This window comes from Stenella coeruleoalba (genome assembly GCF_951394435.1).
Source record: "Stenella coeruleoalba genome assembly, chromosome: 10".
Lineage (NCBI taxonomy): Eukaryota > Metazoa > Chordata > Mammalia > Artiodactyla > Delphinidae > Stenella > Stenella coeruleoalba.
In genome coordinates, this window is record NC_137156.1 from 57,114,309 (window position 1) to 57,133,387 (window position 19,079).

Below are 19,079 nucleotides of genomic sequence, written 5' to 3' on the forward strand. Positions count from 1 at the left end.
CCGCCCCTCCTGGGGGTTGGGGAGGAGAGCAGAGGTGGGGACCGGGAAGCCGGGCCATCCCTGGCCCAGGCCTGTGGGCGCGTCCCGGCCAGAAATAGCCGGATCTCTCTGGCTTCCTCAGCCACCGCCACCCACAGGCCGCGGACCCTGTCATTATCGCCTGCGGCCCGGCCCCACTCCCTGCCTGTGGGCGCCTCGCCGGGGTTGGGGTGATGCACGAAAGAATCTGGAGTCCTTCTGGGGCAGGGACCGCGTAACGTTCGACGCCCAGCCGGGCTGGTGCGAAAGGGAGCCTCGGAGTCCAGGCGCCAGCCGCTGCTCCCCGGATGTCTGCTTTCCCTTCTGCAAAATGGGTGCACGGACGCGAGTGAGGAGGTCCTTGGAGAGGCATGCCTGGACCTAGTCTGGAGAAGGGTCCCCTCCCGGCTCGCTGGGAAGTTTCTAACCCCAGAAGTGCCCTTGGCAGGGGGCTGGGGCGGAAGCCGTAAAACTTAGAGCAGGTAGGTGCAGAGAGCTCTCCTTTGAGCCCCTCACACCCCAAACTCCTGGCGATCTCCAGGGTACCTTCTTTGGGTGGCCTCCCAAGGGGCTGTCTGGACAAGGGGTCCCTAATGGACCCCCCCACATACTCCCACCATCAATTCTTGCAATCCTGACACCCTTTTTATAGGTACCCAGAGACCTCCAGGGGAAGTCCTGGGGGATCCTGGAAGGATCCTGCTGCCCACCAACTTTTGGGAAAGGCCCTTGGGAGAGCCCCCAGAAGACCTCCCAGGATGCGGGGTACTGAGCCCACCAGTGAATCTTGCTGGGCTGATAAAACCAACATGAGAGTCTGGCAGAACCAGTTGGACCCCAACCCCTCCCCCTCCCAGTACAAGCAGGCCTAGGTGGCCTTGAATACCTCATGAAGGGATGTAACTAGCTAGAGAGCAAGTCTTCCCATCCTGACAGTTGAGCCTGGGTCAGGACTTTGGAGAGGCTCCCGCCCTCTGTATGTCTCCCCTATGCAGAAGGGGGCTGCCCTCTGTCTGGCACTCTCCCCAGTGGGCCTGCCCTCCAGCAGGAGCAGCCCTTGCCCCTGGCAGGCCTGTCCAAACCCTCCTTGCTTTCCCTTCTGCTCAAGGATAAACAAGTCCACACAAGGCCTCCCTGTGGAGCCCCAGCCTGGGGACAGGGAGGATGAGGGGTCCTTTCTCTGTCCTCACTCTCTCTCCCAGGCCCGGACGCCTGTCTCCAGGACTGCCCTTTGGGGGCCTCCTCTGGCCTTGGGGCTAGTCCTGGGACCTCTGACATCCCCGGGGGCCTGCAGGCCCCTCTACTCAGCAAGTTAAGCCTCCTCAAGTCCTGCTCCTCTTCCCAGGCAGAGACACAATGGAACTCTGACACCAGCAATTGACTCCTTCATCTTAAGCATCATTCCTGTTTATTCACATCACCTCCCAGCTCTGAGCCCCAAGCTTGAAACCAGGGCATTACCTGATGCCGCTGGTGGGGGCTACAGCCTGGCTCTTCCTTTGCACACACCAAACCTGTCTCACGCAGGCCCTCTTCTGGCCTCTGGCCCAGGCAGAGGAGCTGAGGCCTTCTCCTGAGCCTGGGCTTGCTGGGCAGGATGGGCACGGCTGACTCAGAGTTGGCACATGCAGCCAGGTTCTGCCAGAAAAGAGGGCTGGGCCACGCCCTGCTCAGAGAAACCAGGCTGCTGCTGTGATCTGTGGGTCAGCGGCTCCCCAGGACTCTCCTCTCCTCCCGCCTGCCCCTCCCTCTCTCTCACAGGCTGGGAGGTCATCTGCTTAATTACTTCTGCTGTGTGTAAGCCTGTGTGGTGTGTGTGACTGCGCCTGTGTGTTGAGGGGCTGGGAGGGCCTAGCAAAGGCTTTGCATTGAACCACAGTTGCTGGATTCTGCTCCCTCTGCCCTTAAACAGCCAGGGCTCTCTGTGGGCCCATCCCTGGCCAGATGCCTAGATTACCCTCCTAAAACCCAGCTCTCAGTAATTTACCTCTGCAGGATTCCCTGAGATCCTGGTGACTCACTGGGCTTTCAGCAGGCACAGAGGGGCCACGTGTGCCCATAGACGAGTTGTCTAATGGGGGGGGGGTTCAGGCGTCTCCCCACCCCCAGCTGACCATCCTGTCTCTGATGAGCGTGTGAGGGGGGGTGTTGGGAGGGGGGTCCTGGGATGACTGGAGACAGGTGAGACCTAGTGTCAAGGGCTGGTGCCTACCTTAGGTCACTTCCCTTCGCCCCTCCACCCCTACCCTCTCTAGAGGCCTGGGGAGGGGGGAGGATCAACCCAAGAATGCCAACTTTCCAGCTGTGCTTCAGAGCCAGCCCTGCCCAATCCCTCCCCCAGAAAAGCAAACCTAGATGAGCTTGGGTCAGTGAGGTGTAGCTGCAGCAGAGAGAGCCGAGCGAGGGAGAGGGGAATGAGAGAGGCCAGAGAAGAAATGGGGCCCAAGTCCTGCTGGGCCTTCTAAGGGCTTCCACGTTCGCTCTGGGGGAAATGGGGAGCACTTGAAAGGCTTCAAGTCAAGGAGGGACATGATCTGACTCATGGGTTGTTTTTTTATTTTTAATTTATTTTTATTTAAAAAAATTTTTATTGGAGTATAGTTGATTTACAATGTTGTGTCAGTTTCAGGCGTACAGCACAGCGAATCAGTTATACATATATATCTATCCACTCTTTTTTAGATTCTTTTCCCATATAGGTCGTTACAGAGTATTGAGTAGAGTTCCCTGTGCTATACAGTAGGTCCTTATTAGTTATCTGTTTTATATATAGTAGTGTGTATATGTCAATCCCAACCTCCCAATTTATCCCTCTCCCCACCTTTCCCCCCAGTAACCATAAGTTTGTTTTTTACATCTGTGATTCTATTTCTGTTTTGTAAATAAGTCCATTTGTACCATTTTTTTAGATTCCTTTTTTTGGTTATTTTTTTATTTTTATTTTTTTTTGGCCGTGCCGCATGTCTTGTGGGATCTTAGTTCCCACGACCAGGGATCGATTGGGCCTCCTGCAGTGGAAGTGCAGAATTCCTAATCGCTGGACCACCAGGGAATTCCCTGCTCTTGTTTTAAAAGAATCACTCTGGTTGCTGAAAGTGGGGGGGATCATGGAGGGACAGGGCTGAAGCAGGGAGTCCAAGGAAGGGGCTTTTGTAATAATTCAGGTGAGAGTGGACGGTGGGTCAGACCCTGGTGGTGGGAGTGGAGGTCATGAGAAGTGGGAGGATTCTGGATACATTTTGACTGGAGAGCCAGCAGGATTGACCAGTGGGGGCTGTGAAAGAAAGAGAAGAGTCAGAGGTGACTCTAGGTTTTTGGCCTGGACCACTGGAAGCAGGGGTTCCCAGAAGCAGAAATGGGGAAGGCTAAGGAAGAACGGGAGCTCTGTTGTGGACACATTATGTTTGAGGTGCCTTCAGACAGCTAAGGTGAGATGTCAAGTATTGATACAGGATGGATATACAAGTCTGGAGTTTTAAAGGAAGATGTGGGCTCGGGCTAAAATTTGGGATATGATTCAAAGCATGTTGAAAATGTCCGTAAGCCCTCACACAATGCTAGTGGGAGTCTACTCTGGGTTAATCGTTCTGCGAGGTAATTTGGCAATATCTCAAATATTAAAATGTACATATGCTTTGGCCAAGCAATTTTAATTCTATATCATCTATGTATTTTGTACAGAAACATTATACAAGTTGAAATTCACTAGCAGGGACCTGGTTAAATAACCTATGGTATTTCCATTACAGTGGGTTCTCCTGCATCTGTTAAACAAAAACAAAAACAAAACAAAACAAAACAAAATCAGTCCTCTTTGAGTTGCTGTGAAAAAAAAGCAAATTGTAGGATAATATATATAATGCATACTATAATACCACCTGCGCTTTTTAAAAATTAAAAAAACTTTGTAGATAATTGTATTTGTACAGGCAGAAACAATCGCTAGAAGGATATAGAAATAATCCAAGGGAAGAGATTGAGAGGAAGATACTTCTTATTTTTTATGTATTATTTGAATTTTTTACCATAATGATGTATAACTTTTGAAATTTAAAAGTAAAAAAAAATTTCTATTGAAGTATAGTTGATTTACAATGTTATGTTAATTTCTGCTGTACAGCAAATTAATTCAGTTATATGAATATATACATTCTTTTGTGTATTTTTTTCCATTATGGTTTATCACAGGTTATTGACTATAGTTCTGTATGCTATATAGTAGGACCTTGTTGTTTACCCATTCTTTTTTTTTTTAATATTTATTATTATTTTTTTATTTGGTTGCACCGGGTCTTAGTTGCGGCAGGCGGGCTCCTTATTTGCGGCTCTCGGGCTCCTTCGTTGTGGCATGTGAACTCTCAGTTGCAGCATGCATGTGGGATCCAGTTCCCTGACCAGGGATCAAACCCGGGCCCCCTGCATTGGGAGCGCAGAGTCTTAACCACTGCGCCACCAGGGAAGTCCCTGTTTATCCATTCTATACATAATAGTTTGCATCTGCTAACCCCCTAACTCCCAATCCATCCCTCTCCTACCCCCACCCTTGGCAACCACAGGTCTGTTCTCTATGTCTGTGAGTCTGTTTCTGTTTCGGAGATAAGTTCATTTGTGTCATATTTTAGATTCCACATATAAGTGATATCATATGGTATTTGTCTTTCTCTTTCTGACTTTAAAAGTAAAAAAATTTAAAAGGCCAAAAATGTGTGTGGGAACCCAGAGATAAACAAAACTCAAATTCTGGTCGGCAGAACAGGTTATAAAATGAAGAAGGCAGCTCAGGAAATTCCGTTTATGCTGACAAAGTCCTCATAGGTGAGGAGACTGGCGTCCTTTGTTACTGGTGCCCGGTTGAAACCATTCATTTATTCAGTTAGTCACAGAGCAAACAGAAAGTGGTTGCTGGGCACAGTGGAATCAGGGATGAAACCAGCTTATCAGGCAGAGAGATACCAGGAGAAGAGGGAGACGATGGTGGAGGTGGGGAAGCACAGAGGAAAGCGGGGAGCGAGGGAGGGGAGTGTGTCATTAAGAGGGAACGGGCAGCAGCAGATACTGCTGAAAAGTCAAGGAAGATGAGCGCAGAGGAGGAATTGGAGCTTTGCTGAAGACCTTGGCCTGGGCAGAGCTGGGGGAGCTGAAGCCAGAAGGTGGGAGGGTCACAGAAAAAGGGGAGGCCTCTCCCAGGCTGGGCCAGACTCTCTGTGTCCTTCTCTGAGGCTGTTTGGAGGCAGGATGGAGAGGCCAAAGGTGATGGTGAGAATCCATTGTCCTGTCATTCCCTAGGGTAGGGAAGGGGGCCAGGGAGCTTGCACAAGACCACCTGGTTTGGGCAGGCCCCGTCCTAACTCTAGAGCAATGGAGGCCCCCAGACTGTTCTACTAGCTCCTTCCTCCCCTATGGTGGTGGTGGGGTGGGTGGGCTCACATGCACGTGAGCAATTGGACAAACCAGCCCACTTGCCCAAGCTCCCTCTGCCTCCACCCCCACCCACGCTACCCATTAGTGCACACGCCGGTCAGCAATGCGAGGAAGGCCTTAAAGAAGTGGCCTGCACAGGTCCTGTCAATGGGCTCACAATGTCTGGGCAGGCACGGGGCATGTCACATTGACCTTGTGGCCTCCTCGCTCTGGAGAGGGTGTAGCTTGAGGAGACTCAGAGCAGGATTCTCTCAAGTACACAATGCAGAACAGGGGCCCTGGCTTCCCAGCCCTGAGGATGGAAGAGATACCGGAAAGTAGAGATGAGGGAGCCAGGCCCAACCACGAGAAGCGGAAGTGGCCCAGGTCTGTAGGCAAGCATCCTGGGCCTCATCTCAGGAAGTGGGTTTCAGGCTGTAGGGCACACAGACTCACCCCAGCAGTAAAAAGAGGATGTTTATACCACCTGTGAGCAGAAGCCATGCTCTGGCAAGGATGGCAGTCACTGTGATGTCAAGCTGCTGCCTTGGACAAGTGCAGGCCTCTCCCCATCTCAGTGGATGATCTCATCACCCACCTGATCCCACACACAGGATATGTGGCAGTCATTCTTGGCCCCTTTTCTCTCTCACTCCCATGATCCATCAGCGAGTCTTGTCAATTCTACCCTTTAGCTCCGTCTCCAATCAATTCCTCTCACTTGAATCCCAGCGCCCTTCACCTCTTTCCTAACCCCTGCGTGAGTTTCCCAATTGAGCTCCCTGATGCCTCTTGCCTCCCCCCAGTCTGCTGTCTCACAGCAACGAGAGTGATCTCAGTAGAACATACAGCGGACCACCACACACCCAGCTTCAGACCTTGATGGCCCTCCTACTGTCCTCAGAATAAAGTTTAAATTCCTTAATGTTGCCTACAAACCCATTTATGATCTGGCCCTTGCCTAGCAGTTTCCTCAACTCCCTGAGTTCCACCCCTGAACTTCTTTCATTTCCTCCCATTTGCAGTGCTCTTTCCCAGTTTTAGCACAATGGGGTCCCTCTGCATGGAGTGCCCTTTTTCTTTCTCCCCTGGCTTACTCCTACTCATTCTTTTTTTTTTTTTCACTTAAAAAATGGAAGTATAATTTATATACAGTAAAATTCACCCTTTATGGTGTACAGTTCTGTGAGTTTCGACAAATCCGTACAGTTTTGTGACCACCACCACAATCAAGATGTAGAACAGTTCCATCACCCCAAGAAATTCCCTCTTGCTCCTTTGGAGCCAACACTAGCTCCCATCACCAGCTCCTGATAACCACTGATCTGTTTTCTGGTTTGCATTTTCTATAAACAGATATCCTCTAAATGGAATCATTCATTATGTATATGTAGCCCTTTGAGAATGGTTTCTTTTATCCAGCATAATGCATTTGACATTCATCTGTGCTGTCGTATCACTAGTCTGTTTCATCTTTATTGCTGCGAGTATGCTGTATATAGATGTACCACAATTTATTTATCTTTTTATCAGTAGAAAGGACATTTGGGTTTTTTCCAGTTTTTGGAGATGATGAATAAAGCTGCTCATACAGGGCTTTGTAGGCACAAACATTCTCATTTCACTTGGAATAACACCTAGTTGTGGGCCTGATGTATGTGTTACGTTTTAAGAAACTGACAAACTGTTTTTCAAAGCTGCTATAATGGTTTGTATTCCTGTTGCGATACATGAGAAGTTGCTGTACATCCTTACCCGCACTCACGTGGTTCGTTCACCTGTTTGTTCGTTCATTCAACTTCTTGACATTCTACTAAGTGTGTAGTGGTATTGCACTGTAGTTTTAATTTCCACTTCCTTGATGGCTAATGACGGTGAGTCTATTCATTCTTCTAAACCTCTGCTTGGTCTTCACTTCTGCCCAAAACCCACTGTACTCGCTTTCTTTGTAGACTGGTTAAGTTCCTGTCCTTTGTGGTTCCATGACAACAAACAGTTTCTCCACCTTGACCGTAGCCCACTAAACTGCAGTTGTTTTCCTGTTGTCGCCTTGCTCAACACTCTGGTCACACACACACACACACACACACACACACACACACACACACACACACGGTTGTGAACTCCGCCTTCCTTTGGTATCTCTAGCTCCTAGCACAGACCTGAAACAGAATCTTTATACAATAAATATTAAATGAACGAATTAATAAATGCTGAACAAATTAGAGAATAGGCAGATGAAAGTAAGTAGGAAGAAGCTTTGGCAATGAGACGGGCCTGGCTGTGCCAATTAACTCTTTCTCTGTCGGTCCCCACGCTAAGGTCCTCCTCTCCGTAAAGGCAATACTGCCGTGCGAACGTTTACGAGGATGACGACTCGACAGCGCCCTTTAACAGACGCAAAGCGGAAGAGGTGGGCCGGAAGTGGAAGTGCGGCAGGGAGTTAGCGGCGTCTCAGTTGCCATGGAGACTGGAAGGGGAGAGCAGCAGTCCGCAGAGTCTGAGTCCTACGCCTTCGCTGAGGCGACGTGGACGCCAACTCCGCGTCCGACTCGGATCCGCAGCCCCAGCCAGTCCTCCCTCGCCTACTCCGAGTCTTTCTACCAGCCAGGTAGTCGGCCCCGCCGCGTCTCGCCGCTCACGCTCCGGCCGCTCCCCGAGCCGCACCTGCTGCGCCTGCGCCCCACCTCGCCGCGCACCCAAGACATCTCTTACTTGCTCACCGGCGTCTTTCAAAACTTGTATACCGCCGAGGTGATTGGCGAGGAGGTGAGTGCGAGTTTGATCAAGGCCCGCGGCAGCGAGGATGCTCGGCACGAGGAGTTCGTGGACCAGCTTCAGCAGGTAACACGGCCCCGGCGTCCCGCGCGCTTCTCCGCGTGCTCACCCGAGGCGCGGCGGCGTCACCGCGTCTGCGGCCGTGCGGGCGACCCAGGGCGCGACTCAGCCACTCGACAAGAGTCAGCCCCTGTTGGGTGCCAGGCACTGGGGATGCAGATGGAAAAGAGCAGACCAAGTCCATGCCGCCGTATATCCGACATTCTAGTGGGAGGACATTCTACACACGCGCTTAGGCGAATACACACATAACGGCATATATCTCTAGCACCTATCTTTATTTCCCTACACGCATACACACGTTATATATTACACATATAAATGAAACGACGAGGGCAGAAAGCTGAATAGTTGTTCCCCGGAGAGGATAAAGTCACGTCCGCTTTGGGGTGCCTGCCCTTGTGTCACAAACCACAATCTTAATCGAGGCATTCATGCCCAGATTTTAGGAAGCATGTCCAGGCTCTAACAGCAACTCTGCTTCCTTAATCTGTATAAGGAGGAAAGTAGCTGACTTGAGTCGTCTCTGCTGAGGCTGACTGCTAAGCAGGCCATACTGCCCACAGCCCCCTTCAAGGAGTCTCAGCTGTGTGCTTTCAAGCAGCTGAGATCAACTCTGAAGGGGCTGACAGCTGGAGGCTCTCAGCTCACTATGCTCCCTGCAGCCAGGTAGCAAGTCCTTCCTTGAAGGGGGTCTGGGTGACACAACCCTTTGTCTGCCACAGGTGGTGTGTTAACTCATATTTGGTATTTCAGAGGTTAGATGGCAGCTCTCTTTACTGTGAAGCCAGTAGTCAGGAGATGGGGTTTCAGACTTGGTGCCATAATTGACTTTACTATGAAAGCTTTAAGCCACTTCCTTCTGTGGGTCTCGGAGTTCAGATCTGTCTAGTTAGACCAGATGGTCTCTGCAGTTCTGTGACTGTTCTGTGCTTCACGGGAAGCCCTGATGCTGGGGTGGGATTCAATAAAGCTGTGTGATCTCACCATATTTCTGTGCATCTGATCACCCACCTGCCAGATTCGGGAGCTCTATAAGCAGCGGCTGGATGAAGTTGAAATGTTGGAGAGACATATCATTCAGGCCTGCGCACGGGCCCTTGCGGAGAAAGAGCGGGCCATGCACCAGGCCGAAGTACAGGTCCTTGAGCCGTTCATCAAGATGCCTCCAGGTGTGTATGATGAGCTCCTCTATGCCCTTCACCCTGACTCCCCAGTTGTTAATGTATTACTGTGTTCGCTTCATTACCTCTCTAGTCTTTTTCTGAACATCTGGAGAGTGAGTTGCAGATATGTTGTTTCATTACCGCAGAACACTCCATTGTGCATGTCTCCAAAACAGGGACACTCGCCTACATAACCAGCACACAACCCCCTAAGCCAGGAAATCAGCAATGGTGCAGCGTTAACCTCCACTTCCCAGATAGCATGCAGGTTTCACCTGCTGTCCCACAGTGTCCCTTGGTCTAGGATCCTGTCTAGGAAGTCATGTTACATGTCATTGTCATGTCTCATTTTCAGAATTTTCATTTGGCACAGTTCTTTGAACTTTTCCTGTCTTTCATGTTCTTGACTGTTGGGTTTTTCCTCAATTTTTAAAAACTGTGGTAAACTACACATAACATAAAATTTACCCTCTTAACCATTTTTAAGCATACAGTTCAGTGGTATTAAATACGTTCATAATCTTGTACAAACATCATCACCATCCATCTCCATAACTTTTCATCTTGTAAAACTGAAACTCTATGCCCATGAAACAATAACTTCCCATTCCCTGCCTTGCCCCAGCCCCTGGCAACCACCATTCTACTTTCTGTCTCTGTAAAAATTTTTTTTAAGTTACTATTTCTGACCATTTATTTAATTTAATTAATTAATTTATTTACTTTTGGCTGCGTTGGGTCTTTGTTGCTGCACGCAGGCTTTTTCTAGTTTTGGCGAGCGGGAGCTACTCCTCGTTGCGGTGCACGGGCTTCTCATTGCGGTGGCTTTCTCGTTATGGAGCATGGGCCCTAGGCGTGCGGGCTTCAGTAGTTGTGGCGCACAGGCTTCGGTAGTTGTGGCTCACCAGCTCTAGAGCGCAGGCTCAGTAGTTGTAGTGCATGGGCTTAGTTGCTCCGCGGCATTTGGGATCTTCCTGGACCAGGGCTCGAACCCGTGTCCCCTGCATTGGCAGGCGGATTCTTATCCACTGCACCACCAGGGAAGTCCCTATAATTTTTTTTCTTAATTTAAGATTTTTTTCTGATGTGGACCATTTTTAAAGTCTTTTTTGAATTTTTTACAATATTGCTTCTGTGTTATGTCTTGGTTATTTGGCCTAGAGGCATATGGGATCTCAGCTCCCTGACCAGGGATCAAACCTGCACGCCCTGCATTGGAAGGTGAAGTCTTAACCACTGGACTGCCAGGGAAGTCCCTTGTCTCTATAATTTTGACTACTCTAAGTACCTCATATAAGTGAAATCATACAGTATTTGTCTTTTTGCAACTGGCTTATTTCACTTAGCATAATGTCCTCAGGGTTCATCCATGTTGTAGCCTATGTCAGAACTAACTTCCTTATAGGCTGAATAATATTCCATTGTAGGTACATACCACATTTTGCTTTTCCATTCATCAGCTGATGAACTCTTGGGTTGCTTCCTGGTGTTAGCGGTTCTGAATAATGCTACTCTGAACATGGTCATACAAATATCTCTTTGAGACCCTGCTTTCAGTTCTTTGGGCTTTATACCCAGAAGTGGAATTGCTAGATCTTATAGTAGTTCTATTTTTAATATTTTGAGGAATCACCGTACTGTTTTCCACAGTGCCTGTGTCATTTTTACATGCCCACCAACAGTGCTCGAGGATTCCCATTTCTCTACATCCTCACCAACTCTATTTTCTGGTTTTTCAGTGTGTGGTTTTTGTTTTTGAGTGTAGCCATCCCGATAGGTGTGAGGTGATAGCTCACTGTGTGGTTTTGATTTGCATTTCCCTGATTATTAGTGATGTTGAGTGTCTTTTCATATGCTTATTTGCTATTTGTGTATCTTCTTTGGAGAAATATCTTGTCAAGCCCATTTTTAAAAAATTTTTTACTGGGGTATAGTTGATTTACAATGTTGTGTTAGTTTTAAGTGTACAACAAAATGAATCTGTTATACAAATACATATATCCACTCTTTTGTAGAATCTTTTCCCATATAGGCCATTACTGAGAGCTGGGTTTTAGGAGGGTAATCTAGGCATCTGGCCAGGGATGGGCCCACAGAGAGCCCTGGCTGTTTAAGGGCAGAGGGAGCAGAATCCAGCAACTGTGGTTCAATGCAAAGCCTTTGCTAGGCCCTCCCAGCCCCTCAAAAAAACATATATCCACTCTTTTGTAGAATCTTTTCCCATATAGGCCATTACAGAGTATTAGTAGAGTTCCCCGTGCTATACATTAGGTCCTTATTAGTTATCTATTTTATATATAGTAGTGTGTATATGTCAATCCCAATCTCCCACTTTATCCCTCTCCCCTTACCCCCCAGTAACCATAAGTTTATTTCCTATATTTATAACTCTATTTCTGTTTTGTAGATAAGTTCATTTGTAATCTTCTTTTAGATTCCACTTATAAATGATGTCATATGATATTTGTCTTTCTCTTTCTGACTTACTTCACTCAGTATGACAGTCTCTAGGTCCATCCATGTTGCTGCAAATAGCATTATTTTGTCCTTTTTTATGCCTGAGTAATATTCCATTGTATATATGTACCACATCTTCTTTATCCATTCCTCTGTTAATGGACATTTAGGTTGCTTCCATGTCCTGGCTACTATAAATAGAGCTGCAGTGAACATTGGGTGTGCGTATATTTTCGAATTATGGTCTTCTCTGGATATATGCCCAGGAGTGGGATTGCTGGATCATATGGTCGCTCTATTTTTAGTTTTTTAAGGAATTTCCATACTGTTCTCCATAGTGGCTGTACCAGTTTACATTCCCACTAACAGTGTAGGAGGGTTCCCTTTTCTCTACACCCTCTCCAGCATTTATTGTTTGTAGATTTTTTGATGATGGCCATTCTGACCAGCGTGAGGTGATAATTCATTATAGTTTTGATTTGTATTTCTCTAATAGTTAGTGATGTTGAGCACCTTTTCATGTGCTTTTTAAGCATCTGTATATTTTCTTTGGAGAAATGTCTGTTTAGATGTCCCACCCTTTTTTTTTTTTTTTTTTTTTTGGTACACGGGGCTTTCACTGCCAAGGCCTCTCCCGTCGCAGAGCACAGGCTCTGGACGCGCAGGCTCAGCAGCCATGGCTCACGGGCCCAGCCACTCTGCGGCATGTGGGATCCTCCCAGACCGGGGCACGAACCCGTGTCCCCTGCATCGGCAGGCGGACTCCCATCCACTGCGCCACTAGGGAAGCCCCCACCCATTTTTTGATTGGGTTGTTTGCTTTTTTTGATATTGAACTGCATAAACTGTTTGTATATTTTGGAGATTAATCCCTTGGCAGTTGCTTCATTTGAAAATATTTTCTCCCATTCTGAGGATTGTCTTTGTTTTGTTTATGGTTTCTTCCTTTGCTGTGCAAAAGCTTCTAAGTTTAATTAGGTCCCATTTGTTTATTTTTCTTTTTATTTTCATTACTCTAGGAGGTGGATCAAAAAGATCTTGCTGCGATTTGTGTCAAAGAGTGTTCTATGTTTTCCTCTAAGAGTTTATAGTATCTGGCCTTACATTTAGGTCTTTAACCCATTTTGAGTTTATTTTTGTGTATGGTGTTAGGGTGTGTTCTAATTTCATTCTTTTACATGTAGCTGTCCATTTTTCCCAGCACCATTTATTGAAAAGACTGTCTTTTCTCCATTGTATATTCTTGCCTCCTTTGTCCCAGATTAGATGACCATAGTTGCGTGGGTTTATCTCTGGATTTTCTCTCCTGTTCCATTGATCTGTATTTGTTTTTGTGCCAGTACCATACTGCTTTGATGACTGTGGCTTGGTAGTATAGTCTGAAGTCAGGGAGCCTGATTCCTCCAGCTCCATTTTTCTTTCTTAAGATTGCTTTGACTATTCATGTTCTTTTGTGTTTCCATACAAATTGGAAAGGTTTTTGTTCTAATTCTGTGAAAAATGCTGTTGGTAATTTGATAGGGATTGCATTGAATCTGTAGATTGATTTGGGTAGTATAGTCATTTTGACAATATTGATTCCTCCAATCCAAGAACATGGTATATCTCTCCATCTTTGTGTCATCTTAATTTCTTTCATCAGTATCTAATAGTTTTCTGAGTATAGTTCTTTTGCCTCCTTAGGTAGGTTTATTCCTAGGTATTTTATTCTTTTTTTTTGGCTGTGTCTGGATCTTCGTTGCTGTGCATGGGCTTTCTCTAGTAGCAGCAAGCAGGGGCTACTCTTCATTGCAGTGCACAGGCTTCTCATTGTGGTGGCTTCTTTTGTTGCAGAGCACAGGCTCTAGGTGTGAGGGCTTCAGTAGTTGCAGCACGTGGGCTCAGTAGTTGCGGCACATGGGCCCTAGAGTGTACAGGCTTCAGTAGTTGTGGTGCATGGGCTCTAGAGGGCAGGCTCAGTAGTCGTGGCACACAAGTTTAGTTGCTCTGCAGCATGTGGGATCTTCCTGGACCAGGGATCAAACCTGTGTCCCCTGCATTGGCAGGCATAATCTTAACCACTGTACCACCAGGGAAGGCCCATATTCAAACCCATTTTTAATCGATTGTTTTGTTGTTGTTGAGTTTTAGGAATTCTCTATATATCCTCATTATTAATCCCTTATCAGATACATGATTTGCAAATATTTTCTCTCGTTCTGGGGGTTGCATTTTTACTCTGTTGGTAGTGTCTTTTGATGCACAATTTTTATTTTTCATGAAGTCCAGTTTGTCTATTTTTATTTTGTTGCCTGTGCCTTTGGTGTCATATCCAAGAAATCATTGCCAGATACAGTGAAATCACTGCCAAATCCAATGTTGTGAAGTGTTGGCCTTGTATTTTCTCCTAAGAGTTTTATTGTTTTAGGTCTTGCATTTAGGTCTTTAATTAATTTTGAGTTAATTTTTTGTATATAGTATTACAAAAGCATCCAACTTCATTCTTTTGTGTGAAGATATCCAGTTTTCCTGGCATTGCTTATTGAAAAGACCATCCTTTCTCTATTGAATGGTCTTGACACTGTTGTCAAAAATCGTTTGACCGTATGTATGAGAGTTTATTTCTGGGCTTTCTGTTCTATTCCATTGATTTCTATGTCCACCTTTATGCCAGTACTATGTTGTTCTTATTATTGTAGCTTTCTTATAAGCTTTGAAATTAGGAATTGTGAATCCTCCAGCTTTGTTCTTTTTCAAGATTGTTTTGGCTGTTGTTTTTGGCTGTTCCTTGAGATTCCATAATGAATTTTGGGATGGGTTTTACTATTTCTGTAACAAAAAAACATCCTTGGGATTTTGATAGAGGTTTCATTGAATCTGTGGATTGATTTGGATAGCATTGACATTTTAACAATATTAAGTCTTCTAATCCATGAACATCTAATGTGTTTCCATTTATTTATGTCTTCTTTCATTTTTTTCAGCAATGTTTTGTACTTTGTATTGTACAAGTCTTTGATCTCCTTGGTTAACTCTCAAGTATTTTATTCTTTTTGATGCTCTTATAAGTGGGATTTTCATAATTTCCTTTTCAGATTGTTCATTTTTAGCATATAGAAATGCATCTGATTTTTGTGTGTTGACTTTATGTACTACTTAGCTGAATTCACTTGTTAGTTCTGACAGGTTTTTTGTGTGTGTGAAATATTTAGGGTTTTCTATATATAAGATCATATCTGCAAACAGTAATAATTTTGCTTCTTCCTTTCCAGTTTGGATGCCTTTTATTTCTTTTTCTTGCCTAATTGCTCTGATTAGAACTTCCAGTTCTGTGGTGGCTAGAAATGGTGAAAGCAGACATTCTTGCCTTATTCCTGATCGTAGAGGAAAAGCTTTAAGTCTTTCACCACTGAGTGTGATGTTTGCTGTGGGTTTTCATCTATGCTTTTCATTATGTTGAAATAGTTTCCTTTTATTCTAGTTTTTTAGTGTTTTTTAAATCATGAAAGGGTGCTGAATTTTTTCAGAAATTTTTCTGCATCAGTTGAGATGATCACGTGATTTTCCCCTTTCATTCTGTTAATGTGGTATATTACATTGATTAATTTTTGTATTTTGAACCATCCTTGCATTCCAGGAATAGATCTCACTTGGTCATGATGAACTATCCTTTCAATATGCTACTGGATTCAGTTTGCTAGTATTTCGTGAGGATTTTTGGATCAGTATTTGTAAGGGATATAGTTTTCTTGTAGTGTCTTTGTCTGGTTTTATATCAGGGTAATGCTGGCCTCTTGAATGAGGTAAGAAGTGTTCCCTCCTTTTCAGTTTTTTGTGAAAATTTTGAGGATTGGTATTAATTCTTTAAATGTTTAGTAGAACTCACCAGTGAAGCCATTGGTTCAGGGCTTTTCTTTGTTGGGAAATTTTTGTTTTATTATTGATTCAGTCCCTTTACTAGTTATAAGTCAACTCAGATTTTCTGTTTTTTCATGATTTAGTCTTGGTAGGCTTAGTGTTTCTTGGAATTTGTCCATTTTTATCTAGGTTATCCAGTGTGTTAGTGTACAGTTCCTGGTATTCACTTATAATTCTTTTTATTTCTGTAGAATCAGTAGTAATATCCCCACTTTCATTTCTGATTTTAGTCTTTTGAGTCTTCTCTCTTTTTTCTTAGTTGATGTAGCTAAAGGGTTGTCAATTTTGTTGATCTTTTCAAAGAACCAACTTTTGGGTTCATTGATTTTCTCTATTGTTTTTCTGTTCTCTACTTTGTTAATCTGTGCTCTAATCTTTATTATTTCCTTCCTTCTTTCTGATAGCTTTAGGTTTAGTTTGTTCTTTTTCTAGTTCCTTAAGTCCTAAAGTTAGGTTACTGATCTAAGATCTTTCTTGTTTTATGTAAGTGTTTATAGCTCTAAAATTCCTCCTTAGCACCGCTTTTGTGGTGTCCCATAAGTTTTGGTATGTTGTGTTTTCATTTTCATTTGTCTCTAAGTATTTTCTAATTTTATTTGTGATTTCTTCCTTGGTTCATTGGCTGTTCAAAAATGTGTTGCTTGAAGTTTGGGGACAGGTTTGGTTTTTTAATTTTCCAACCAAGTTGAGAGGCAAGTTGATCTTACATAAAGCACTACAGCACGTAGTAACCATGTGATTTTGAGCAAACCACATGATTTTTCTAGGTCTGTTTTCTCACCTACAAAATAAGGAGGTTGGACTGTCAGGGTGATGGGTGAATTCAGGGTGAATGATAGTTGATCCTTGCTTTCATCACTTTCTAGCTCATCACCGTGCCTTTTTTCTTTCCTAAGAAAGATGTCACACCCCTTTCCTCTTCTCTTCTATTGTCCCTCCCTCCTTCCCTATCAAGGTACAGGCAGAGCTGGAGATTAGGCTGAGATCCAGAGTTTCCTAGAGAGTAACAGAGTGGCTTAGAAAGGGAAACCTGACTCTGGCCTCTTAATCCTGCATTTGGTGACTAAGGGGACTTAGGATGGTGACACGTCTCTTGCTGGGAACATACATTTAGCCAGTTTTCATAGTGCCTAGAATGTGTATGTCTATTTGTACACGATTGTCTTTTCCTATTTTGGAGTGGTCAGACATTTTATTTTTGTTCAGAATTATCAAGTTTTAGACAATCTTGCAAAACTGTGCTTTTATTAAGTGACTTTTTTGAATAAACTCTTTGGTATTCTGGAAAAAAAAAAGTGTGTTGCCTATTTTCTACAATTTAGTGAATTTTCCAGTTTTGTTTCTTTTTCTTTTCTTTTTTGTTTTGTGGTATGCGGGCCTCTCACTGTTGTGGCCTCTCCCATTGCGGAGCACAGGCTTCCGACGCGCAGGCTCAGCGGCCATGGCTCATGGGCCCAGCCGCTCTGCGGCACGTGGGATCTTCCCGGACTCGGGCACGAACCCGTGTCCCCTGCATCGGCAGGTGGACTCTCAACCACTGCGCCAACAGGGAAGCCCCCAGTTTTCTTTCTGTTACTGATTTCTAAGTTTACCCCATTTTGGTTGGAGAGTATATATTGTATGATATCTGTCTTTTCAAATGAGACTTAATTTATTGCCTAACATGGTCTGAGAAATGTCTCACGTGCACTCGACAAGAATGTGTATGCTGCTGTTGTTTGGTAGAGTGTTCTATATGTGTCTATTAGATCTAGTTATTCTATTGGGTTAAGTCCTCTTTTCCTTACTTATCTTTTGTCTGGTTGGTCTATTACGATAAATGGGTATTGCAGTTTCCAACTATTATTGTAGAACTGTCTATTTATCCCTTCAAGTCTGTCAATTTTTGCTTCATTATTTAAAAAAATTTTTTTTTTTATTTTTTTGCGGTACGTGGGCCTCTCACTGTTGCGGCCTCTCCCGTTATGGAGCACAGGCTCCGGACGCGCAGGCTCAGCAGCAGCAATGGCTCACGGGCCCAGCCGCTCTGCGGCATGTGGGATCTTCCCGGACCAGGGCACGAACCCGTGTCCCCTGCATCGGCAGGCGGACTCTCAACCACTGCGCCACCAGGGAAGCCCCATTTTTTAAAAAATTAATTAATTTATTTTTGGCTGCATTGGGTCTTCGTTGCTGTGCACGGGCTTTCTCTAGTTGCGGCAAGCGGGGGCTACTCTTCGTCACGGTGCGCAGGCTTGTCATTGCAGCGGCTTCTCTTGTTGTGGAGCATGGGCTCTAGGCACGTGAGCTTCAGTAGTTGTGGCTCGTGGGCTCTAGAGCGTAGGCTCAGTAGTTGTGGCACATGGACTTAGTTGCTCCGCAGCATGTGAGATCTTCTTCGATCAGGGCTCTTACCCATGTCCCCCGCATTGTCAGGTGGATTCTTAACTGCTGCACCACCAGGGAAGCCGCTTCATTATTTTGATGGTCTGCCATTAGGTGTGTAAATGTTTATACTTATTGTATCTTCTTGCTCTGTTGAATCTTTTATTACTATATAATGTCCTTCCTTGTTTCTTGTAATTTTTTTAAAATAAATTTATTTACTTATTTTTGGCTGCATTGGGTCTTCGTTGCTGTGTGTGGGCTTTCTTTAGTTGCGTTGAGTGGGAGCTACTCTTTGTTGCGGTGTGTGGGCTTCTCATTGCGGTGGCTTCTCTTGTTGCGGAGCATGGGCTCTAGGCATGTGAGCTTCCACAGTTGTGGCACATGGGCTCAGTAGTGGTGGTTTGCAGGCTCTAGGGCACAGGCTTAGTAGTTGTGGCGCATGGGCTTAGTTGCTCTGCGGCATGTGGGATCTTCCCAGACCAGGGCTCGAACCCGTGTCTCCTGCATTGGCAGGTGGATTCTTAACCACTGCACCACCACAGAAGCCTCTTGTAACCTACTTTGATTTAAAGTTTACTTTGTCTGATATTAGTATAGCCACTTCTGTTCTCTTTTTTTAAAAAAAATATATTTATTTATTTATTTTTATTTTTGGCTGCACTGGGTCTTCGTTGCTGCCCATGGGCTTTCTCTAGTTGCAGAGAGCGGGGGCTACTCTTCGTTGTGGTGTGTGGGCTTCTCATTGCGGTGGCTTCTCTTGTTGCGGAGCACGGGCTCTAGGTGCACAGGCTTCAGTAGTTTTGGCACGCGGGCTCTAGAGCGCAGGCTCAGTAGCTGTGGCGCACGGGCTTAGTTGCTCCACGGCATGTGGGATCTTCCCGGACCAGGGCTTGAACCTGTGTCCCCTTCATTGGCAGGATTCGTAACCACTGCGCC

At 45.4% G+C, this 19,079-nt stretch overlaps 1 protein-coding gene across 1 annotated transcript in view; it reads left to right on the forward strand.

Annotated features, from left to right (window-relative positions):
- Nucleotides 1–74: 74 nt before the first annotated feature.
- The window catches only part of DLEC1 (DLEC1 cilia and flagella associated protein), a 99,617-nt gene continuing 80,612 nt past the window's right edge, over nt 75–19,079 (forward strand). The window contains 3 exon segments of the mRNA XM_079933777.1: nt 75–500; nt 7,741–8,262; nt 9,278–9,428. Of these exon segments, the coding sequence (XP_079789903.1) occupies nt 7,882–8,262; nt 9,278–9,428 (532 nt within the window). The 5' untranslated portion in view covers nt 75–500; nt 7,741–7,881.